We start from the raw sequence: 20,150 nt of genomic DNA, 5'->3' as shown, positions 1-20,150 counted from the left end.
CCTGCTTCTGAGCTAGGCTCAGAGGAAGCAGCTACAGTCCCTGACCTCACAGTACTCAGTCTCATTGGAGATGTAGAAAGACACTGAATATGTGAGTGAGTGAATGAATAAACGCCAACAATTTCACTTTATATTTACATGAGGTGTCTTCCAGCCCGGATACATTGGCAGCCCTTGTCTTCTCTGAGTTCTAAACTTTGTGTTTCTAAACCCATTTCCAAACTTTTTTAGCCATTTTAATGTCACTATATAAAGTGTCTGGGACCTCGTTTCCACCATCTGCACATTTATTGAACGTGCTCAATGCTCCATCATTGTCTCATAACAACTGCAGGTACAAGAGAAGCCACCAAATCCAGTACATGACTTTGCTGATGGTTTATTCCCTTCAGGAGAAAAGCCTTACACAGAGAAATTGAGCAATGAAAGCCTTCACACTGAGCAAACATGTTCCCCACTACACAAATCACGAGAAAAATGAGGACTGTTGTGAAACATGACAGATTGCCCAAGTGTTATTTTTCTTCTATTGGAAAATTCTAAGACGTTTCCTCATGTGTAGTTTTTCAGTCACAAAAATGGCAGTAGGAATATTTAAATATTAAATCACAGTTTGAAAATAGATATATACATATATATACACACGCAGAGATACATAGTTGACTGTTATGATTCCCAGATATGCAGGGTTTACATTGTGGCTGCTTTGCATCAAGACAAGTTTGTAAGAAGCAGTGACATAGTTCAACGTAGTAGTCGGGAGCTAGATTACTTCCCTGTAATTGCTATAGACACACGGTACAAGGCTAGCGAGATTACAGACAATCATATCATTTGAGTCTACTATCTTTGATAACTCTGAATCATTTTCAAAGTTAAAATTGCAGCTATTGTCAGTAAAGTGCCTCTTATAAAGGTCATGCCTTCTGATTTGGGGACAGAATAACTAGGTGTAGCACAAGAAGAGATGGCTCAGGTATCGGACTATCCTGGGTTTCCAGTCTTGGTCTGCTGTTCACTAGCTGGTAAGACCTTGAGTAAACTATTAAACCTCTGTGAGACTCAGAGGATAGTGCCATATTCTGTAGGTCTGCTGTGAAGATTAAATGAGATATGGTAGGAAAGCACTTTCCACAAGGCTTGGTGTATGCTAAGCACTCATCAAATGCTTATAATAAGGTTTAGCAAGATTTAATTTGGTGAATTCAGATCTCCCTCTCTTTTGCACACCTAAGCACACCTGAGTAATTCACTCTAAGTACTAATGTAAATTTCCTCAGCCAAGGTTAACTAACCCGTAGGGTACATTTTCTTTGTCTCAGAACATATAGTTAACAAGGGACCAGAGAGGTGATGATCTATTTGGTCTATTTGAAGCCCCTTGTAGATATGATTCTCCAATAGGAGTCATTCAGGTCTTTTCTAGAGGCCTCTGCAAGAGCAGGGACTGATAGAATAAGCTGGTGTTTGGGCTCTAACTTTTTGGGGGCTGACTTCTCAGAAAATCTGAGTCCCAGATGTTCCATTTATAAAATAGTGAAGAGATGTATACTCAAAATTGCTGTAACAATTAAATAAGATAATGAACAACTTAGCATAGTGCTTGGCACCGAGTAAACAATCAATGGAGATTTTTTCCATTATATTTATTATTCTTAATTTTTATTGAATCCGGCCACACCATTGCAGGGAAATTCTGACTTAGAAAGAGCTTCATTACATTGGATCCAAATTTCCTTATCCATGACTTCAACCCATGGGTCTGAGACTTGCCCTCTGCGCTCTGCATAAGATAGTTCCATTTCTCAAAATCAATGGCAACTGGGTTTTTCTGACCACCTTCTTCCACCCATTGCCAGAATAATCCCTAGTTTCTCCAACCCGACTTCCTATGATCTTTGAAAGCTAAGTTCAGTTTCCCAAATTGAGATGCAAATTCAGTAAGAACCTAGCTCTTAGGTTTCCACTGAATTTCAAATGGAGTGAGCTGTTATCCAGCCTTGTAATTTGTAGATGGCAGGTGTTTTCACTCTAAGAAAATCTAATATGATTCACACTGACTTACAGAAGAGATCATTCATGGGGTGAATTCTCTTTATACAAGAATTCTTATATATGCATATACAAATATATGTATATATACATACACATTTCTTTAAAATATTAAATGTCTCTTTTGCTAAGGCACTTAATATAAAATTTTGACTGTTAAAATTATATTTTCATGTCGCTTTGGAAGAAGAGAGCTTCGAATAAAAGTAGGAACACATGCACAGCTTCCCGTATTCATCAAGTATTTAATGAGCGCCACTGTATGACTTGCACTGGACTAGGTTTTGGGGAGGTCATAGTAAGGAGGACAGATTCCCAGTCCTTTTCCTGTTTAGGAATCTCTCTGCACACTGCACAGAATTCCCTGTGAATAACTACACAACATTCAATATGCAGCATTGGGTAAACAGAATCATCTTTTAAATGTGTGATGAGAGCTGGTTCTGATGGGAAAGAGGGGAGAAGCTATAGGGGATTTGTGGATTTTTGTGTGTCCCATGTTTTTTTGATACTTAAGCGCCTAAATTATCAGAAAATCAGATATTCTTGTCCTTTAAAAAGGAGCTAGAAAGACAATTTTCCCATTCTGACACATTTGGAAGCTCTAAAAAAAAAAAAAGGGAGAAAATATGGGTTATAAAGACAGTCCAATTTCTATCTGAATCCTGCTTTCCCACTCACCAACTGGGTGACTCTGGTCGAGTTTTCTCACCTCCATGAGCTTCCATTTCACATTTGTAAGGACAGAAATAATAATGGGAACTTCTCAACGCTGTCGAGAAGATTCAGTGAGCTAATATATGCAAAGCACTGAGAGCAATGTCTGGCACAGAAAAGGCCCTAAATAAAAGAATTCTAACAGTAAATATTATATTTTACTAATACAATAAATAATAGCCTGATATTCATTAACAATAACCTTTTCCTTTTAGCTTCAACCTCTTCAGGTTTAAACCCTTGTTAAGGCTATTTCTGTTTCTAAACAACTGGTAAACCTCTATCTTCATACCAGGAAACTGCCATTTGGTCAGCAGAACCAAAGGCTGTTAAATGAGTCTCTGCAATAGATGTGCCCTGAGCATGGGGGCCCTTGGAGTCCCACAGCTTCCAGCTCTAGAGGTCACCCCAGGCTGCTACCAAGTGGACCCACTTCTTGGTTTGACCCACACCCCTACCTGAACCTGTCTTGGTCATTTCAGTGGGTCTGGCATGGTCTGCAGCTGGGTCTGTCAAGGCTCTGTAAGAGTAGAGGAATGTTCCAGGGCACCACTCTCAGGGGCCAGACAGGCCGGTCCAGAGGCCTTACCAATTCCTATGAGCCCCAAGCCGGACAAGAGAGAAGATTCAAGGAAGAGCCTGGCCAAGTACCCAAAGCCCTGCCATTCAGCAGCTGATTCAGTGTGAGAGTCAATTGGTCCTTCTGAAATGGGCTGACCTTGTCCTGTCTCTGGAGTATTAACTGGGGGCTTTTCCCATCAATAAGAATGTTTATCAAATTTTATTTCTGACTGGGATCAACCTAATCTGTACCCTTCACAGTGTAGGGTTGAAGAGAAACTTAACCTCAACAATGCCCAGGTTAATGGATACAACTTTCCATTAAAAATCAAAATCAAGCAACTATTCACCTCACTTGGCAAATGTTCGATGACCTTGAGGTGCACACATATTTGGAATCAGGATGGTTTTCGTGTGTTAACGTCAGAATTACCCATTATAGTACCTCTTGGCAGGCTACAAATAACAGATTATTCTATTGTTCCAAATTCCATCTATCCATCTGAATGGACCCAAAGAGTCTTGTGGTTTGGCATCTAAAGAAGAAATTAGTGATATTAGAAGTCTACCTGATTCAATTTCTTGGGATTTAGGCAAGATCCAGCAGGACTTCTAGTGACTTTGAAAGGCTGGATCAGGCTTGGGTATAGTCCAGAACAGCTAGAGACAGGCATTTTTCTTTAGAGTAGATGCTGAATGATGTCAAGGAGAAAACTCATAGCATGGGCCTGAGCAGCACCATCATGGGTCATTTCGGTGGTTAAAGACAGAAAAGGAGGCCAAGGGTCCAGATCAGGGTAACTAGGAATGAGTGGGAAATTGACAAAATAAGGCTCAATGGTGAAAAGTTATTGACCATAGGGCTGACTGCTTCACAGGCATTGGGTCAGTCTCCAAGACCTAAGATTTGTGCCTGCCTAGTTCGCAATTTCTGAGAAGTCAGGGTAGGATTCCAAATCAGCAAAGATGTCATTGGGATTCCTACAGCTCAGGTTGCAGAAGCAGGCATTAATCCATAGGACCTGGCGGGAGAAGCCAAGCCCATCAGGACACTGGAAAGACACGTTGATGGTCTTGGACTTGTAGGGGATGCAGCACCTGCTGTCCCTGCAAACTCCACAGTATTTGGGTTGATAGGAGCGTGTGCTGATGCAGCCGGCAAGGGTGAAGTTCATGGATGCCTCTGGCTGGTACACAGCCAGACACTTCTTCCCTGCCTGAAGGAAAGGAAAGGCACTTTCAGTGGGGGTGCTCAGAGGATGGACAATCACCTTCTTCCCCTGAGCCCCGTTTTTCCCTCCTCACTATGTGGGAGCATTCCACCTTACTTTCAGCTTCACAGCATCCTCAAGCAAGGAGGGACAATAGCAAACACAGTGAGATCCAGTGTACTGCACAGGGGTAAATGGAGGACCACAGAGGAACATGTTTTGTTTGGGTTGTATCTCACAGCCTGCACTTTCTCTTTTGTCCTGCGTTTTTGTCTTGCCTATGGCTGTTCATCGTGGTTTCACCAACATGGGGAGCCTGTGTAGCTCCTTCATCCAAGCAAGTTCCCCTGTCTAGCTAGTGGCAGAACTGGCATCGGGACTCCATGCTCAGGGGACATGCTTTGCCCTAACTTCCCTGCCCGCCTTTGCCTCTCGTGGTCTTTCACACACACCTTTAATATGCAATGTATTCAAATGGATTTACATTATTAAAAGGTAACTCTACCTTCCACTGGGCTATGGGCCACTTGAGATTTGCTGTTCTTTCTGTGTCTCTGTGGTATAATTCCATGCCTAGTACAGAGTAGGCACAGAGTAAACCCATTGGATTGAGGGTTCTCAGGGTCTACTGTGTACAGCACCATGCTAGATCTAGGCTGTATGGCGGCATGAATCTTGCCCAATTTGGGAAACCCTCTGAGGGTATATAATTCTGGAAAAAAATTGGTTAGAAATCAAAATTGGCTTGGACTTGAATTATCTGGTCTAGTAATGGTAGAGCCATCTCACTCAGCTTAGGACCTTTTCTCTAATTCTTCTGCAGCCGGTACATTTTCCATGTATGTTTTCAGTTAAGAGATGTCTATGGAATGCTTACTGTATACCAAGTGCAGAAAATACAAAAGCTAGTATTACAGGGAAAAATAATCAGAGAGGAAGAAGAAGAAAGAAGAGGAGAAGAAGGAGAAGGAAGAAGAAAAATGGATCCAGTTGATCAATATGTAGATGACTGGAGAAGGTGTCTAGGGGATGAGCAGTGATGTTGGATGTCTGAAGAGGATCACAGGGAGCCGTGCTGCCTTTTTTACACTGGAGGCAACCCTGGCCTCAACATCCCTAAGAAACCATCAGCATTCCAAAAATGGAATAACTGCTGAATTTTTTGTTTTGTTTGCTTTGATTTTCATGTGACAAAAGACTGACCACTCCTAAGGCATGAGTGAGGGAGACTTGAATTAGATAAATCAGATCCACTTTTAACTCTGAAGCTGGGGCTCAGGCTAATGTGGCCCAATTTTCTTTGATGCTTTATTTTAATTATCTTGGACTCTTAAAGCTGAAAGGGATTTCAGAGATCAACTCCAATATCTTAATGATGAGGGAATGGGGGCTCAGTGATGAGCAGAGATTGGCCACAGTCACATGCAATTAATGCAAGTAGACATTTGACTCTAGGGGTCCTGAGCCTCATTTAGTGCTCCCTATATCACCCAGTGTGGCTGCTCTGTGTGAGTGGGCTGGCATGGGAGTGAAGGGAGGATAGAAATTGGTAAGGATCCCTCAGAATCATTATAGAAGACCACTCCTGACGGTCCCTGAGGTTTTCCTGGAGTGATCCTGATTCTAATAACATGATGCCTACCAAAGCTTCCACTGAGTGAAATTCACAGTGCACCAATCTGGTGACCTGCATTATCCCAAATAGCTGTTACACCAGATCTACCAGGTGAGCTTAACTGTTCCCACTTTACAATATTCCCACTTTACAAATGCTTCCCACGAGGAAGTTCAGGAGCCAGGCTCAAATCCGGATTTGTCTGCTTGTGAAGTCCAGACGTCCACCCCTGCTCTGGACCCACCTTAATGAGTGTACGGATGTCCACATCGCATGGCCGCAGGTTGCAGAGGCGGCTTTCTTGCTCAGGCCAGCACTGGGCATTAACATTGGAGATCCGAGTGGAGACCCCCAGGCCGCAGCTGGTGGAACAAGGGCTCCAGGGGCTTGTGTAGGCTATGCAGTTCCTGTGCCACGGCTCTACCTCACCCACAGCATCTGTGTGTGGGGACCAGAATCTGCATGAATCTACAGCTCCCACCAGCCCCCAACCCTCACCTTCACCACACTAAGGTCTGGGGTCCCCAGAACTCAAGGGAACAGAGAGAAATTGGCTGTGCCTCCCCACAGGACAGCAAGTTGGCTTCTAACCAGCAAAGGTACCCAGGGAGTGGAGGACATGTTCTGAGCTCCTTGTATTTTTCTGATCAAGAGAGGCAGTGTGGAAGCATGGGAGGAAACCCATCTTTAGAGACGGGTGGACCCAAGTTCAAATTCTGCTCTACCACCTACAGGCTGTGTGATCTTAGATAACCCACCCTGGGCCTGTCTCCCTATTAGAACAATAACAGCTGCCTGTGGGGCTGGCAACACAATAATAGGGCTTAGATTTTTACTGAGTATGCATCAAACATCCTGCTAGGTGCTGGGAATAGGACTTATTTTATTATTGTTACTATTTTTTGAGATGGAGTTGCTCAGGCTGGAGTGCAATGGTACGATCTTGGCCCACTGCAACCTCTGAATCCTGGGCTTTAAGTTATTCTCCTGTTCATCCTCCTAAGTAGCTGGGATTACAGGCATGGGCCACCATGCCCAGCTAACTTTGTATTTTTGGTAGAGATGAGGTTTCACCATGTTGGTCGGGCTGGTCTCGAACTCCTGAGCTTAGGAGATCTGCCCACCTTGGCCTCTCAAATTACAGGCATGGGCCACCGCGCCTGGCCGGAAATAAGACTTTTAAAAGACATTCTCCTGCCTCTGCAGAGATAAAGTTTACTTGGGGGAAGTGCAAAGGCAAGTAGCTACATTCTAGCACCTAACATTTTGTTTCAGTGATGCCGAGGGCATAGTGGTTAAGAGGGCATACGGGCTTCTTTGGGAGGCCAAGGCAGGTGGATCACTTGAGTTTTGAGACTAGCCTGGCCAACATGGTGAAACCCCATCTCTACTAAAAAACACACAAACTAGCCGGGTGTGGTGGCATGTGCCTGTAATCCCAGCTACTCAGGAGGTTCAGTCACAAGAACTGCTTGCATCTGGGAGGCAGATGTTTCAGTGAGCCGAGATCATGCCCCTGCACTCCAGCCTGGTCTAAAAAGCAAGACTCTGTTTTAAAAAAAAAAAAGGGGAAAAAGAGGACATATACTCTTCAACTGGCAGCACTGCTACTTGCTGACTATGTAATTTCCAATAAGCTAGCTCACACCTCCTTGCCTCAGGATCCCCACCTGCAGATGGGGTTGGCTATAGCATCTCTTTCCCATACCGTGATAGAAAAGACAACTTTACACCTATGAAAGCACCCAAGTTGTCCCTGGCCTTTAGTAAGCTAAAGCCCTTAGTTAATGTGAGTCTGTGTGGTCATTTGACTATCAGCCAACTCAACTACCCACTCTTGGATGGTCCTATTGATGCACGTATCTCCCGCGTCTAGAAGATGGTAGGTGCTCTCTAACCATCTGAAAAATGGAAAACGGTAGCGAACTCAAGACCAAAGCAGGTTAAAAGCTGTTAAGACAGAGAACTGCCCACAGAAAGACAGAACAAAATGCAGAGGAGAGGAGGCCTGTCCCATCCAAACACACATATGCATGAGGAGAGGAGGGAACAGGCAGAGAGGGAAGGGATGGACAGATAGATGGAAGCTCAGAGAAAAGAGAGAGAAAGAAGGCGAGGAGGAGAAAGAGTGTGTGTGTGAGAGAAAGAAACAGAGGGAAGGTAATAAAAGTAATAAAAAGAATGAAGGGAGGGAAAGAGAGGGGAAAAGATAAACACAGAAAAGAAGAGAAATGTAACTAGGATTAGGAGAAAGAGGAAAGGTAAGTCAGTTCTTCCAAGCTTATAGGTGTGCAGAGAATATTGATGAACGAATGCAGGAATCACTGAGTGAGAGAGGGAGAGACTTGAATGAAATGGGAGGCATCCAAGGACAGGAGGGGCAGGGCTGGCAGGAACTGGAGCTGCAAGCATCTTGGGAGGCAGTGGGGAGGGATTTGCCCAGAAGGATAAAAGCTTTGGTTTTTGGGTCACCTCTGCTAGGCAGGGGCTCTGCTTGTGCTCAGTCAGCACGGGGTCACTGGGCCACACACAATGGATAGACAGCTTCTGCTTCCCTGCTTCCCCTGTGACCCTCATGTGGCCCTGCTGGGGAGGTGGTGGTGGGACAGCTGCCTTGCTGCCCTGGGGCTGCTGGGGACAAAACTGTCCTCCATGCCTCCTCCTATCCACCCAGGACTGCTTCTCCACCTGGCAATTTTGTCTCTTAGGGTGCATTTGGCAATGTCTGGAGGTGATTTTGGTTGTCACACCTCTGAGGGAGACGGTGCTACTGGCATCTAGTGGGTAGAGCCCAGGGATTAGATTGCTGGGATTTAGTAGCCATGCATTAGATTGCTACTAAACATCCTCCAATGCATATGACAACTCCACCACAAAGAATTCTCTCATCCAAGATGTTGACAGTGCCGAGCTTGAGAAATCCTGCCCCACACCGTACCTGAGCAGTCTTTAGCATCTATAATTTTAAAAAAACCCACCAATACCCTTAGAACTCTCACTCCATTGCCATTTTTCCACTGCTCTCTACTGCTTGCCTGGTAAGCACTTTCCTCTAGAAATGTCCTCATCTGCTGCCTGCCATGGCATCAGATGCTCCTGGTTTTCTTCATACATCCCAACCCTCCTCTTGATTTCTCCATGCCTCCTCTTATCCGCTTCACCCTTCAAATGTCAGCATTCCCAGACCTCTGCCTCAGGCCCCCTCTCTCTCACTCTGCATGTTACCCTCAGGCCATCCCAGCCATCACCACCAGCAGCTCCAAGCAGATGACTTCAGAGCTCTCCTATTTCCTCTCCTTCCTCCTCACAAAGAGAAACTGGAAGCTCCTCTTAAGACCCCGTGGACAGGGCACTCTGCCTTAAATTCAGTCTGTTTCAAACTAAGTAGATCTCCCTTAGCCCGAATGTGCTGCTTCTCTTGTATTTGATCCTAGGCAATGGCAAGCCCTGGGAGTCAGCCTCTGGCTCTCTTTCTTCTTCACCCCATGCGTTAAATTGACATTAAGACCTTCAATCTCACTGAAGAAATGCCTCTTGTGCCTGTTCCTTCTTTGCTGCCTCTACTCCCACTACCCTAGTTCAGATCCTTATTAGCCCATCCATCTATCCACCCACCCATCCATCCATCCATCCACCCATCCACCATCCATCCATCCATCTATTAACTGATCCATCCATCATTCACCTATTTGCCCATCATCTATCCATCCAATCATCCATTTACTTATACATCCATCTATCTATTCATTCATCCATCCATTTATCAGTTCATCCATCATCTATCCATCCATTCATCCATCTGTCCACTCATCTACTTATTTATCCATCCATCCATCCATCCATCCATCCATCCATCCATCCATCCATCTACTCATACATCTATCTATCTATTCATCTATCCATCCATCTACCCACCCATCTATTTATACACCTATCCATCAATTCATCTATCTGTCAACTCATCAATCCACCCATTTATTCATACATCCACCTATCTATTTATCCATCCATCTATTAATCCACCTATTCATTCATCATCCATCCATCCATCACCTATCCATCCACTCATCCATCTATTTATACATTCATGTATCTATTTATCCATCCATCTCTTCACCAATCCATCCATCCACCCACCTATCTATTCATCCATCTATCTATTCATCCATCCATCTACCCACCCACCAGTATGACAAACATTAATTGGGTACATGCTAAATGTATGGCCCTGGGCTACATTCCAGTAAGCAGCAGTGAAACAATTGGGCCCCTCCCCACCCTCCTTTTCCAGGGCTTCCTCTTATCTGGTTTACCTGGCTGAACTCTCACCTGCCCGCCCATCTTCATAGCAAGGGGGAAGCCTCAAGTCATCATGAAGCTTCCACCAGACCCATCTCGTCTTGCTCATGCCTCCTCTCCTCAGGTACCCACACACCTACCCTTCTTCCACCACCCATCCCTAATGCTTTAGTAGGATAATAATGGATTGCACTTTTAGGGCTTTGTTCTTTACAAAGCACTCCTCGTTTTATGCTGGGAGGATCCCATAGGACAGACTAGACAGATGGGATTATTTCTGTTTTACAGATGGGGCAGTAGGGTCTCAGGGGAGGTATGACTTTCTCAAGGTCACAAAGCTAGTAAGTAGTGGACTGGGGAATGAGTCATTCTATGGTGGTCAGAGCTCCAGGAGGGTCCACAACCCATTTGTACGGTCCCGCCCCCAGCCCACTCGGGCCCACACCCACCGAAGGCTCCTGTGTCACGAGGTGCGGTCTTGCGTGGCCTCCTGGCGTCGTCCTCACACACCCACCGCTCACAGCAGTGGCCGGGTAGGCTCACGCGCCGCGGGTTGGGGCACCAGAGACGCGGGGGGCGCACTCGGAGGCACAGTGGTGTGCAGCCCACCGCACCGTCGATGCATGTGCAGTTGTACTTGCAGTTAGGCTGGAAGGACTGGCCATTGCTGTAGCGCACCCCATCCAGGACGCAGCCCACACCGACCACCTCTGCAAACACAGGCGGCGGGTCAGGTCCAGTGGCCTTGATGCCCCTGGCCGGCCCAGCTGCCTTTATAGGGGCTCCATGTGGACCACGTCCCAATCCCTGGGATGGCTACCAGCATGGGGGAGGAACAGAGGCACAAAGGCAAAGGCAGGGAGGTGTGAGAGTGCACAGGGCAGGGCTGAGTGTTTGGTGGGACTTCAGCAGAGGGAGTGCGGGAGTTCCTTTATAGCTTCAGCCAGCACCTAGGGAGTGGAAGGATGCAGCATCCCAAGGGACTTGCTCCCTGCAGGGTCCCCAGCACCAGGCACAAAGCCTGGTACTGACAAATACTTGCCATTAGGGCTCATGGTTCTGAAGGTGACCGACTTGTAAAGAAAAGCCAGAACACTTCGAAACACGTGTTCGATTCATTCCGTACACATTTATGGAGCCTTCCAGGTGCTGGGGACTCAATAGCGGACGAAACAGACAAAAGTCATGCCCTCAAAGAGCTTATGCTGTGGAAAGGTCATATGGAATGTTGGCGGTCACAAGCGTCTGGGAGAAAAGTGGAGCAGGGAGGGGGAGTTGGGAGTGGGGAGACAGTTGCAAATTTATTAATAACCCTTTCCCTGTTTAGAAAAAAAGTTCAGCTAGCTGCCAGAGCTCATTTAATTTTATATAAACACGCTTTTTGCGGTTGAAGCAAATCTGACTGATTTTCGATGTAAAAATAAAATATAAAAACTGTTTCTTGGAGTTCTTTCTAAACAGAACTAACATGGGAATTGTCTGAATCATCAGAATAATCTATTTCAGAAAAATCAGATGCATCAAGTGAATCCCGGCCAACTGTTGAAGAACAATTATGCATAGGAATGCTCGGTTTTCTAGGATTTGACATTTTCAGTGATCGAGAAGTACGACATTTTGTAAACGGAAAGACCACTACTAAAAACACAATGCTGTAAATAGATTGATATCTTTTGTTTTTCAAAGTTGGTGTTCCAGAATGATGTGAATAGAATAATAAACGTGAGATATTTTGTGGCAAAGTTATTTTGGGGTAAATGCTGCAGCCTCTAGTGCTGCTGGTGAGTATTCTCAGAGCAAACAGGAATAGGGTTAAATTAGGTGGATGGGGAAGGCCTCACTGGGTGAGGATGTTCAGAAAAGCCTGAAGGGGGTGAGGAAGTAAGCCCACCCAGGGGTTGGAGGAGGAGCTTTCCAGGTAGGGAGGGGCCCACTTAAGTAAAAAGACCTCGGGTGGGAGCAAGCCTGGGCTGTGGGAGAGGTCTGAGGAGGGGAGACAAGAAGGAAAAGGAAAGGAGAGGAGGTCAGAGAAGGCTTCCTTGTAGGCTCAGAGGAAGGTGCAAAGCTGTTAGAGCCTAGCACATAGTAGGTGCTCAGTAAGAAACTGCTGAATGAATGGCAAAAAGTATGCTTTGCAAGAACACTCATGGTGCTGAGTTGAGGACAGATCAGAGGGCAAAGGTAGCATGGGGGACCACCCTGAGACCCAGGTGAGAGGGAACAGTCTGAAGCCAGAAAGAGAAGAGCTCGGCTTCCAGACAGATTTGGAAGGACAGCTGCCAGGACTTGCTGACAGACGGGCTGTGCGGGGGAGAGGAGAGGAGTCAAGAAGGAAGAAGATGCTCTGTCCTCCTTGTACAAGCAGGGTTTGGGCTGGGTGGACTCAAGTGTTCTCTATTATGCGCAAGACGCCTGGTTGATAACCGAGTGGCTATGTGGAGTTAGTTATGCCAGTTTGGAGTTCCAGGGAGAGTTGGGGACTTCTGGGCCAGATGTCACCCTTGACACCATGCTCTCTCGGGAGGACAGCTTCTGGAAATACAGGCAGAGAGCCCCAGACATCATGAGTGACCACCCAAGGAGGAGCAGTTTGGAATCTGCAGTGGGCCAACAGTTCTATCCTTCAGGGATTGCCTAAAGGTGGCTATTAATAATAGTAATAATCCTAATATCTAGCAGGCATGAAGATTTTCGAAGTACTGTCTCTGTTATTGGATACTGGGAAACCCAAAGCCAGTTGGGTTTCCTTCACCACCTCCTATCTAATCTCAGATCTGCAGTGCAGGTGTGATCTCGTTAGCTCTCCTCTTACTGAGGCACTTTCAGGAATTCAAGTCAACTTGCTCTGTCATCGGGGCTTTGCCTCCCTTCCCACACCTCCCATGGACTGTCAGCCCCACTCTCAACAGGGACAGTGGGTCACACCTTGTTGTAGCTCTGTTTGTGTTTGCTGCCTCACCTATGTTTATTGTGTGAAGAATCAGTGGAGGGATGGATGGATGGGAGTTGGGGTGAGTTCTACTCTTTATTGTGCATTGCATTACTTATTTTATTCTATAGAGAAACACTATCACATTATCATCTTTGTCTTTATATATAGCAAAACAAAGTCTCAGCAAAGTGAAGACGCGTCACGTCCAAGGTGACCACAGCAGGAAGCAGAATCCCGGTTTGTGTGAACTTTGCTGCGGCTACTGTTTCTCTTGGGGTGCAGTTATCCGTGCAGGAGGTGTAGAAAGGAAAGATGCTAACCTCAACTGACCCTCTGATCTAGTGCCAGGCACCATCTGATACATTATCTCATTCAGTTCTCCGATGACTTCATGAAGAGAGTTTTATTTTTCTCCTTTGATGGACAGGAAAGCTCTCAGAGAGGTTAAATGATTCATTTGTTCAAGGTCACAAAACTGGTGAATGATACAGCTGGGACTCAAACCCAGGGGACCTGACTCCACAGCCCATTTCCTGCCACCAGACACCAGTGAAGGAGGGGACAGAGGAAGGCAAAAAAATCAGAGGAAGTACTGGGTGAATCACTGATCTTTGCATTCTGAGTCACCCTGCCTGTGCCTGCACGCTGTCTCTCCAGGAAGAGTGTGTGTGTGTGTGTGTGTGTGCGTGCGCGCGCGTGCGCGTGTGCGTGTGCGTGTGTGTGTGTGTGTGTAGAAGGGAGTGGGCTAAGCCCGGGACTCTGCCCCTGTATGTGGAGACTTTGGAGGGAGAGGTCAGTGCTGGATGCCTGGAGTCCCCAGTACGGTGGTTCTCCCCACCAACTGCACACGGGAACCCCAGGGGAACCTGGGGAGCTTTTAAAAATTGTGATGCTCATGCCAGGCCTCAGAATACGGGGGTGGACCTGGGTGTCAGTATATTTCCTTTGTTGATCTCCGTAGTTTTAATTTTTATTTTTACTTTTTAATCTCCGTGTTTTTAAAGTTCCCCAGGTGAATCCTGTTTGCAGCTAAGGTTGAAAACCACTGCATCTAGAAGGTGCTCCAGTCTCTCCTTGGAGCTTTGGATGGGGAAGTGAGGTGCTGCTACTGACTCTGACCAGCCTGCCCACCACAGGCTAGTGGGATGAATGATGGCTGCAGATGGTCCCGTCAGCCAACTCATTCACTTTCCAACTAATCAAAGGCGAGATGGTGAAGCCAGTTGGGTTTCCTTCACCACCTGTTATCTAATCTCAGATCTGCAGTGCAGGTGTGATCTAGTTAGCTCTCCTCTTACTGAAGCACTTTCAGGAATTCAAGTCAACTTGCTCTGCCATCGGGGCTTTGCCTCCCTTCCCACACCTCCCATGGACTGTCAGTCCCACTCTCAACAGGGACAGTGGGTCACACCTTGTTGTAGCTCTGTTTGTGTTTGCTGCCTCACCTATGTTTATTGTGTGAAGAATCAGTGGAGGGATGGATGGATGGGAGCTGGGGTGAGCTCTACCCCTTATTCAGCTCCTGCCATGTAGCAGGCACTTGACATTAAAACTACCCAGAGATATAAACTTTGTCACATTTTCCTTGAAGAAGAAACTGAAACTTAAAAGGTTCAGTAGCTTGCCTAAAGTCATAGTACTAGTGAGTGATAATGATGCTAGGATTCCAGCTCAGTTGTCTAGGTCCGAAGAGCCTGCATGAGTTTACTACTCCCTCACTCTTCACTATGGGGGATCTAGGCCCATACTAGAAGGGGAGGGAGCTAGACCTGCTCCCTCCTCTAAAGGTGACTGTGAATAAGACTGAGGTAACTTTCCTCGCAAGCCAAGCCGAAGAGCAGTCAATCTTTTTTTTTTTTTTTTTTTTTTGCATTTCCTTATTTATTCTGCAACAACCATGTGGGGTTGGTTTTATCAAGCTCCTTAAGTGATGTGCTTGTGGTCACGTAGCTAGCAAGTGGCAGAGCCAGGATCTAAAACCCAAGCCTGTCAGCCTGTAAATATCATAATCCTTCCACCAAACCACACTGCCCTCAGGCCTGACCCAGCTTCATTTAAACATTGAGTAGTGTTTGTGCAACTGAAATAGCCAAACGATGTAACTCAGAGGTCACCCTCTGCCCACAGACGTATTTAGTTTGGCCCACAGAGTGGTTTTAAAAATATTTTTGAATTATTGCCAATGTTTACAAATCATACACAAATCCATATATCTGGATTCTCTTGAAAACTAAGCATGCTGAACAAGATCTAGCTTTTTTCTGCTTGGCCACAGTGGCTGGGCCCAGTAGGGTGATCTCTGAGAGCCAGGGCTTGCACACACCACATTGCCATTGTACCCATCACACTCTGTTTGAGTTATATGAGCCAGGGTTGCGATTGCTCATTTTTATTACCTGCCTTGTTCTGGTCTAATTACTAATTGTGTTTGCTGCCTCACCTATGTTTATTGTGTGAAGAATCAGTGGAGGGATGGATGGATGGGAGCTGGGGTGAGCTCTACCCTTTATTCAGCTAATGCAAATCTTCAAGGACAGAATTAGCCTGTCCTGGGAACTGTCCATTGGCTTAGCTGACCATTTGCGGAAAGACTGTTTCTTAGAGGAACCCTTTGTTCTGTTTACCCTCTGGCCCAGAGGTGTATTCTTTTGCAGACCCCACACTCTCTTCTTTTCTGCATTAGAGTCTCATGAATTCAGACACTATGGTAGCACTTCTGGGAACATGTTCAATAGAGCACTAGTGAGTTTTGTGTGTGTGCACGTGTGGGCACATATATGTGTGTGATGTGTATATGTATAACTGTGTGTGTGTGTGTGTGTAGTGTAATGGGTCGGTGAGAAACTATCTGAATGAAAAAATTTAGTATTAAATACATTTTAAAAATTTATTATGAAGCTTATGATAGCTCTCTTTTGGAATTTGGCAATGGACATGAACATTTGAAGCCTCTGAGAATTTCTATAGCTCCTGGTTAGTTTCATTTATCTCAATGCTTGCAAAACTTCATGAACAGGGAACCATTGGTAAGTGTAAAATCTATTAGAATCTCCTTTGCCCTACAGTTTTTGTTTTTTTAAAATAAAAGGAAAGGAAGTACACAGAAGCCCATGGTGTTGGGAAGTTAAGTGGCTGTACTGGGTCAAGGCAGGACCTAAGATGCAGAGATTGGGGGTGAGGAGGACAGGGAAGGGGGTTTTCCAGGCCACCAGTGGGGAAGGCAGGCAGGACAGGCAGTTTCTGGGTTCACACAATCTTTGAATCCATGACAGAACATTTATAAATGAGTGGTGCTTGGCAGATGACAAGATCTCAATACAGCTTTAGAGATTAGTGCAATGGCAGTGAACAGAATTATCTTTTTAATGACCTTGAAGAACAGTTTTCACAGGGGGAATAAATTATGAGACAGGCTTATATAACTGGAGGTGGTTCTAGTGTAAGAAGTCCAGGCCAGGTTTCCCTACCTGGGTTATGGGGAGGGAACAGATGACTGACAGTATATTAGCAGCAGTTATTGAACTTTAGCATGCATGAGAATCATCTGGGAGTCTTGTTAAAGGAATGGATCCTCATTCCCACTTCCAGAGACTCTAATTCAACAAGTCTGGGGTGGGGCTCAGGAATAACATTTATAACCAACACATCAGATGATTCTGAGCAGGTGATGCTGCAAGTTCTCTTTGAACGTAACTTTTATGTGGCTGCTAACGAGTTTCAGTAAAAGAAGAAAAATTAGAAAGATGGGAGAAGTGGGATGGTTATTCACAGAAAGACAAAGACACAAGGATTGGTGTGAAAGTTGAAGCATGAACCAATGATAAAAGAGAAGAAACTGTCATAAATTAACCATGAGGTTCAGATAAAATAAAATTGTTTGACTTCAAACAACGTGCATAACCCTCATTGACAATCCACCTCAAAAAATATAATGGTTAGCTGAGGATGAGAGACTATATTGTGTGTGACTATGTGATGGGGTGTATACGGAGTCATAGTTAAGGGGAAGACTTGATTCAGCACTAAGGGAAGAAGGGAACTTTTGGGTTTGAGACTTTGTGGAAGTTTTCAGAAGTTAGGCTGCTGCATCGTAATACCTAGTTACCTCTCTGAATCTGATGAGTCACGTATTTTGGGTAATGCTTACACAATTCAAGGGAATACAAGCCCAGAGAGAAGCAGGAGGTCAGAAAGTTTCATAAAGGAGGTGTCTTGGAACAAAAAAGGACAGAATACCCATGATGGAGCACTTGAAGACCAAAGAAAACAATAACCAACAACAACAACAGCAACCACCACCTCCAAACAGGAGGATATCATAATAGACCAAGAATAAAGAAAAAGCAAAGGCCATTAGAAAGTCCAGGAAAAACAAAAAGCATCATAAGGAAGGAAATTCAAACAAGTACATGATCTCATACTGTAGTGAACAATATTTACATAGTCATAATATTATAAATACTGATGATTGTGTAACCAAATATTATGGCAATGTTATTTGGAAGGTAGGGATATATCAGGTGATACTGAGGAGCTAAATCATCAACTATCTTAGAATATTAATAGATTATAAAAAATTGATATATCAAGGCAATTAAGATATAGCAGAAGGCATATTTTATAGTAGTAGCTATCAGAAGAAATAACTAGAAAATTAAAGTGACTGTAGTAACTGAGAAATGTAGGTAGCTGGTGGGAAGCGATGACTGCAGGCTACTGGTTTTCATTCTTTCAAGGCTACTGGATTTTTAAAACCATATTATTTTAATTTACAATATTACCAAAATATTTGGAGTTCTATAGTATGCTGGTGTGTCCTGGTAGGCCACGGGCATTCATTAAAAGGTCCTACCACTAAGAGAATAAAACCAGGCTTAGGTATTTCATGGCGTCTCCCTCTTCCTTGGGGACAGCCATGAATGTGCTTCCAGGACTGAGAATAAAGCAGAAAGCAAAGTTCTGGAGGCGAGATGAGTGCAGGCATCCTTCCCTCCCCTTCCCTTCCCCTTCCCTCCCCTTCCCAGGTAGGGCCCAGCCTCTGGCCTCTGACCATGGGGTGTATCTCCTGCTGAACAGAAGCCTGGCCAGGTGAAAGGCTGTAGGGGTGCCAAGGGAGGGGGGTTTGGGGCCAGAGCTGGGGGTGCTAAGGGGCTGGTCAGAAGGTATGGAGGGACTCACTTACGTGCACACACTCCTATTGCGTACCTCGGGCGGTCCCCGCTGTAGTCACAGTAGAGGCCCCTGTGGGGGTCACAGATGGCAGCCTCCGTGCAGTTGTCCCCAAGCTGCTGAGCACACATCTTACAGCATTCACAGCCATCTGTGATGAGGCTGACCCCCAGCGGGCAGCGGGGTGGGGACGGCGGGCACTCACATGGCCACTTGCAGAATTGGGGGCGTGAGGAGGTGTCCTCCAGTGGAGCTGGGGTAAAGTCCATGGTTGTAGGGGCTGGAGAGAGGGCCTGCAGGGGAAGGGCAGAGGGGAAGGAGGGCTGCTGAGGCAGGGGTTTCAATGCCCGAAGGGACCTGCCATTGCATTCCTGTCTTCATACTGTTCAAAAAGTTTTCAGAAAATGATTTTTTCTATCATGCTTTTGATAGCCAAACATCTCCTTTATTTTCAATAAAACAAATAGAACAGAGGAACCCAATATGCAGCGAAGTTAAACCAATTGCCTGAATCCCTCTGCTGGTGAGCGGCGGGACCGCAATTCCACCTCAGCGCCTGCTCCTTTCCTTTCTTGAGTGATTGTCCCTGCAGCCCCAAGGTAAGTGAGGTGGCCTCAGTTTACAGGGAGGAAGCCGAGGCCCTGAGCAAGTGGAAGCTGGTTGTGAGTCATGTGGCTGTGCAGGGCTCGGATCCCATGTCTCTTCTCTGAGGACCTGCAGGGCCAGTTCCGTCACTCATCAAGAGTTCTTAAGGCCTCTCTGAGTCAGAGGACTCCTATTTAACACCAGTTTCGGCCCGCTGACCTTTTATTATGTTTTTCCCCTCTGAGTATCCGGAAAGGGCTGGCGTGGTGCAGCGGCAGGTGTTCAGTTTTAGAGCTCCTGGCAGCTGCATGGGCCCCAGCCCTTGGGGAGTGAGTTGCGCTTCCTTTGCCAGCACCAGCCCTGCATGGAGGAGCCCTTTTATTTTGTTCTCAGGGCAATGAGACCCCCCACCCAACACACACACACTCCATGCTACCAACCGGCACTCCTCCCCAGCATCCCCATTCCCAACCCCCAGCCAACGGCTTCATCTTTATTTTGGCAAATATGATGAACATAACAACAGGCCAGCTGGGAAGGGAAACCAAGGTCCAAAGAGCTGCCCAGGCCCGAGGAATGGCAGATGGAGATGCCCGGGTGTCTGAGTGCAGGAGCTTCAAGCTGCCACTATTTCCAGCTCCCATCACTTGCCGTCCCATCTGGTTGCCCCCCTGAATCCCATCTGTGCCCTTTGCTCGATCTCAAAGGAGACCTGGGTCTACGAGAGGAAGAGAATCGCCTGAAGACACAGGAGCGGGGGCTGGAGCCAGGCTTTGGGTCAGTCCTACTCCTGGGCAGGCCATGGAGCATCCTGCCCAGAATTTCCCATCGTTGACGCCTGAGTTCCAAAGTAAGCAGGGAGAAACCAGGGCTTCTGTGGGGCTGGGGCAGGGGGCTGGCTGGGCTCTGGGCTGCTTCCTCCATCTGGAAGCAGAGGAACCTGCTTTGTGGGGTTACAGATCTGCTTTCCACTCTGAACACCAGGTTCCGGTGCTGAGCTATTCAGACA

General features: G+C 46.1%; 1 protein-coding gene across 2 annotated transcripts in view; it reads right to left on the bottom strand.

The window, feature by feature from the left end:
• Positions 1-363: 363 nt before the first annotated feature.
• The window catches only part of WISP1 (WNT1 inducible signaling pathway protein 1), a 40,025-nt gene continuing 20,238 nt past the window's right edge, over positions 364-20,150 (bottom strand). Inside the window, exons 2-5 of one of the 2 annotated variants that reach the window (XM_025395284.1) lie at positions 18,570-18,849; positions 10,905-11,165; positions 6,401-6,594; positions 364-4,547 (exon numbers count right to left, since the gene is read on the bottom strand). In XM_025395284.1, the coding sequence (XP_025251069.1) occupies positions 4,248-4,547; positions 6,401-6,594; positions 10,905-11,165; positions 18,570-18,849 (1,035 nt within the window). In that variant the 3' untranslated portion in view covers positions 364-4,247. The remainder of the gene's footprint in view (positions 4,548-6,400; positions 6,595-10,904; positions 11,166-18,569; positions 18,850-20,150) is intronic. The other variant, XM_025395285.1, reaches the window with a different exon arrangement.

This window comes from Theropithecus gelada, chromosome 8 (assembly GCF_003255815.1).
Source record: "Theropithecus gelada isolate Dixy chromosome 8, Tgel_1.0, whole genome shotgun sequence".
Classification (NCBI taxonomy): Eukaryota; Metazoa; Chordata; class Mammalia; order Primates; family Cercopithecidae; genus Theropithecus; species Theropithecus gelada.
This window is presented reverse-complemented; position numbering and strand designations above follow the sequence as displayed.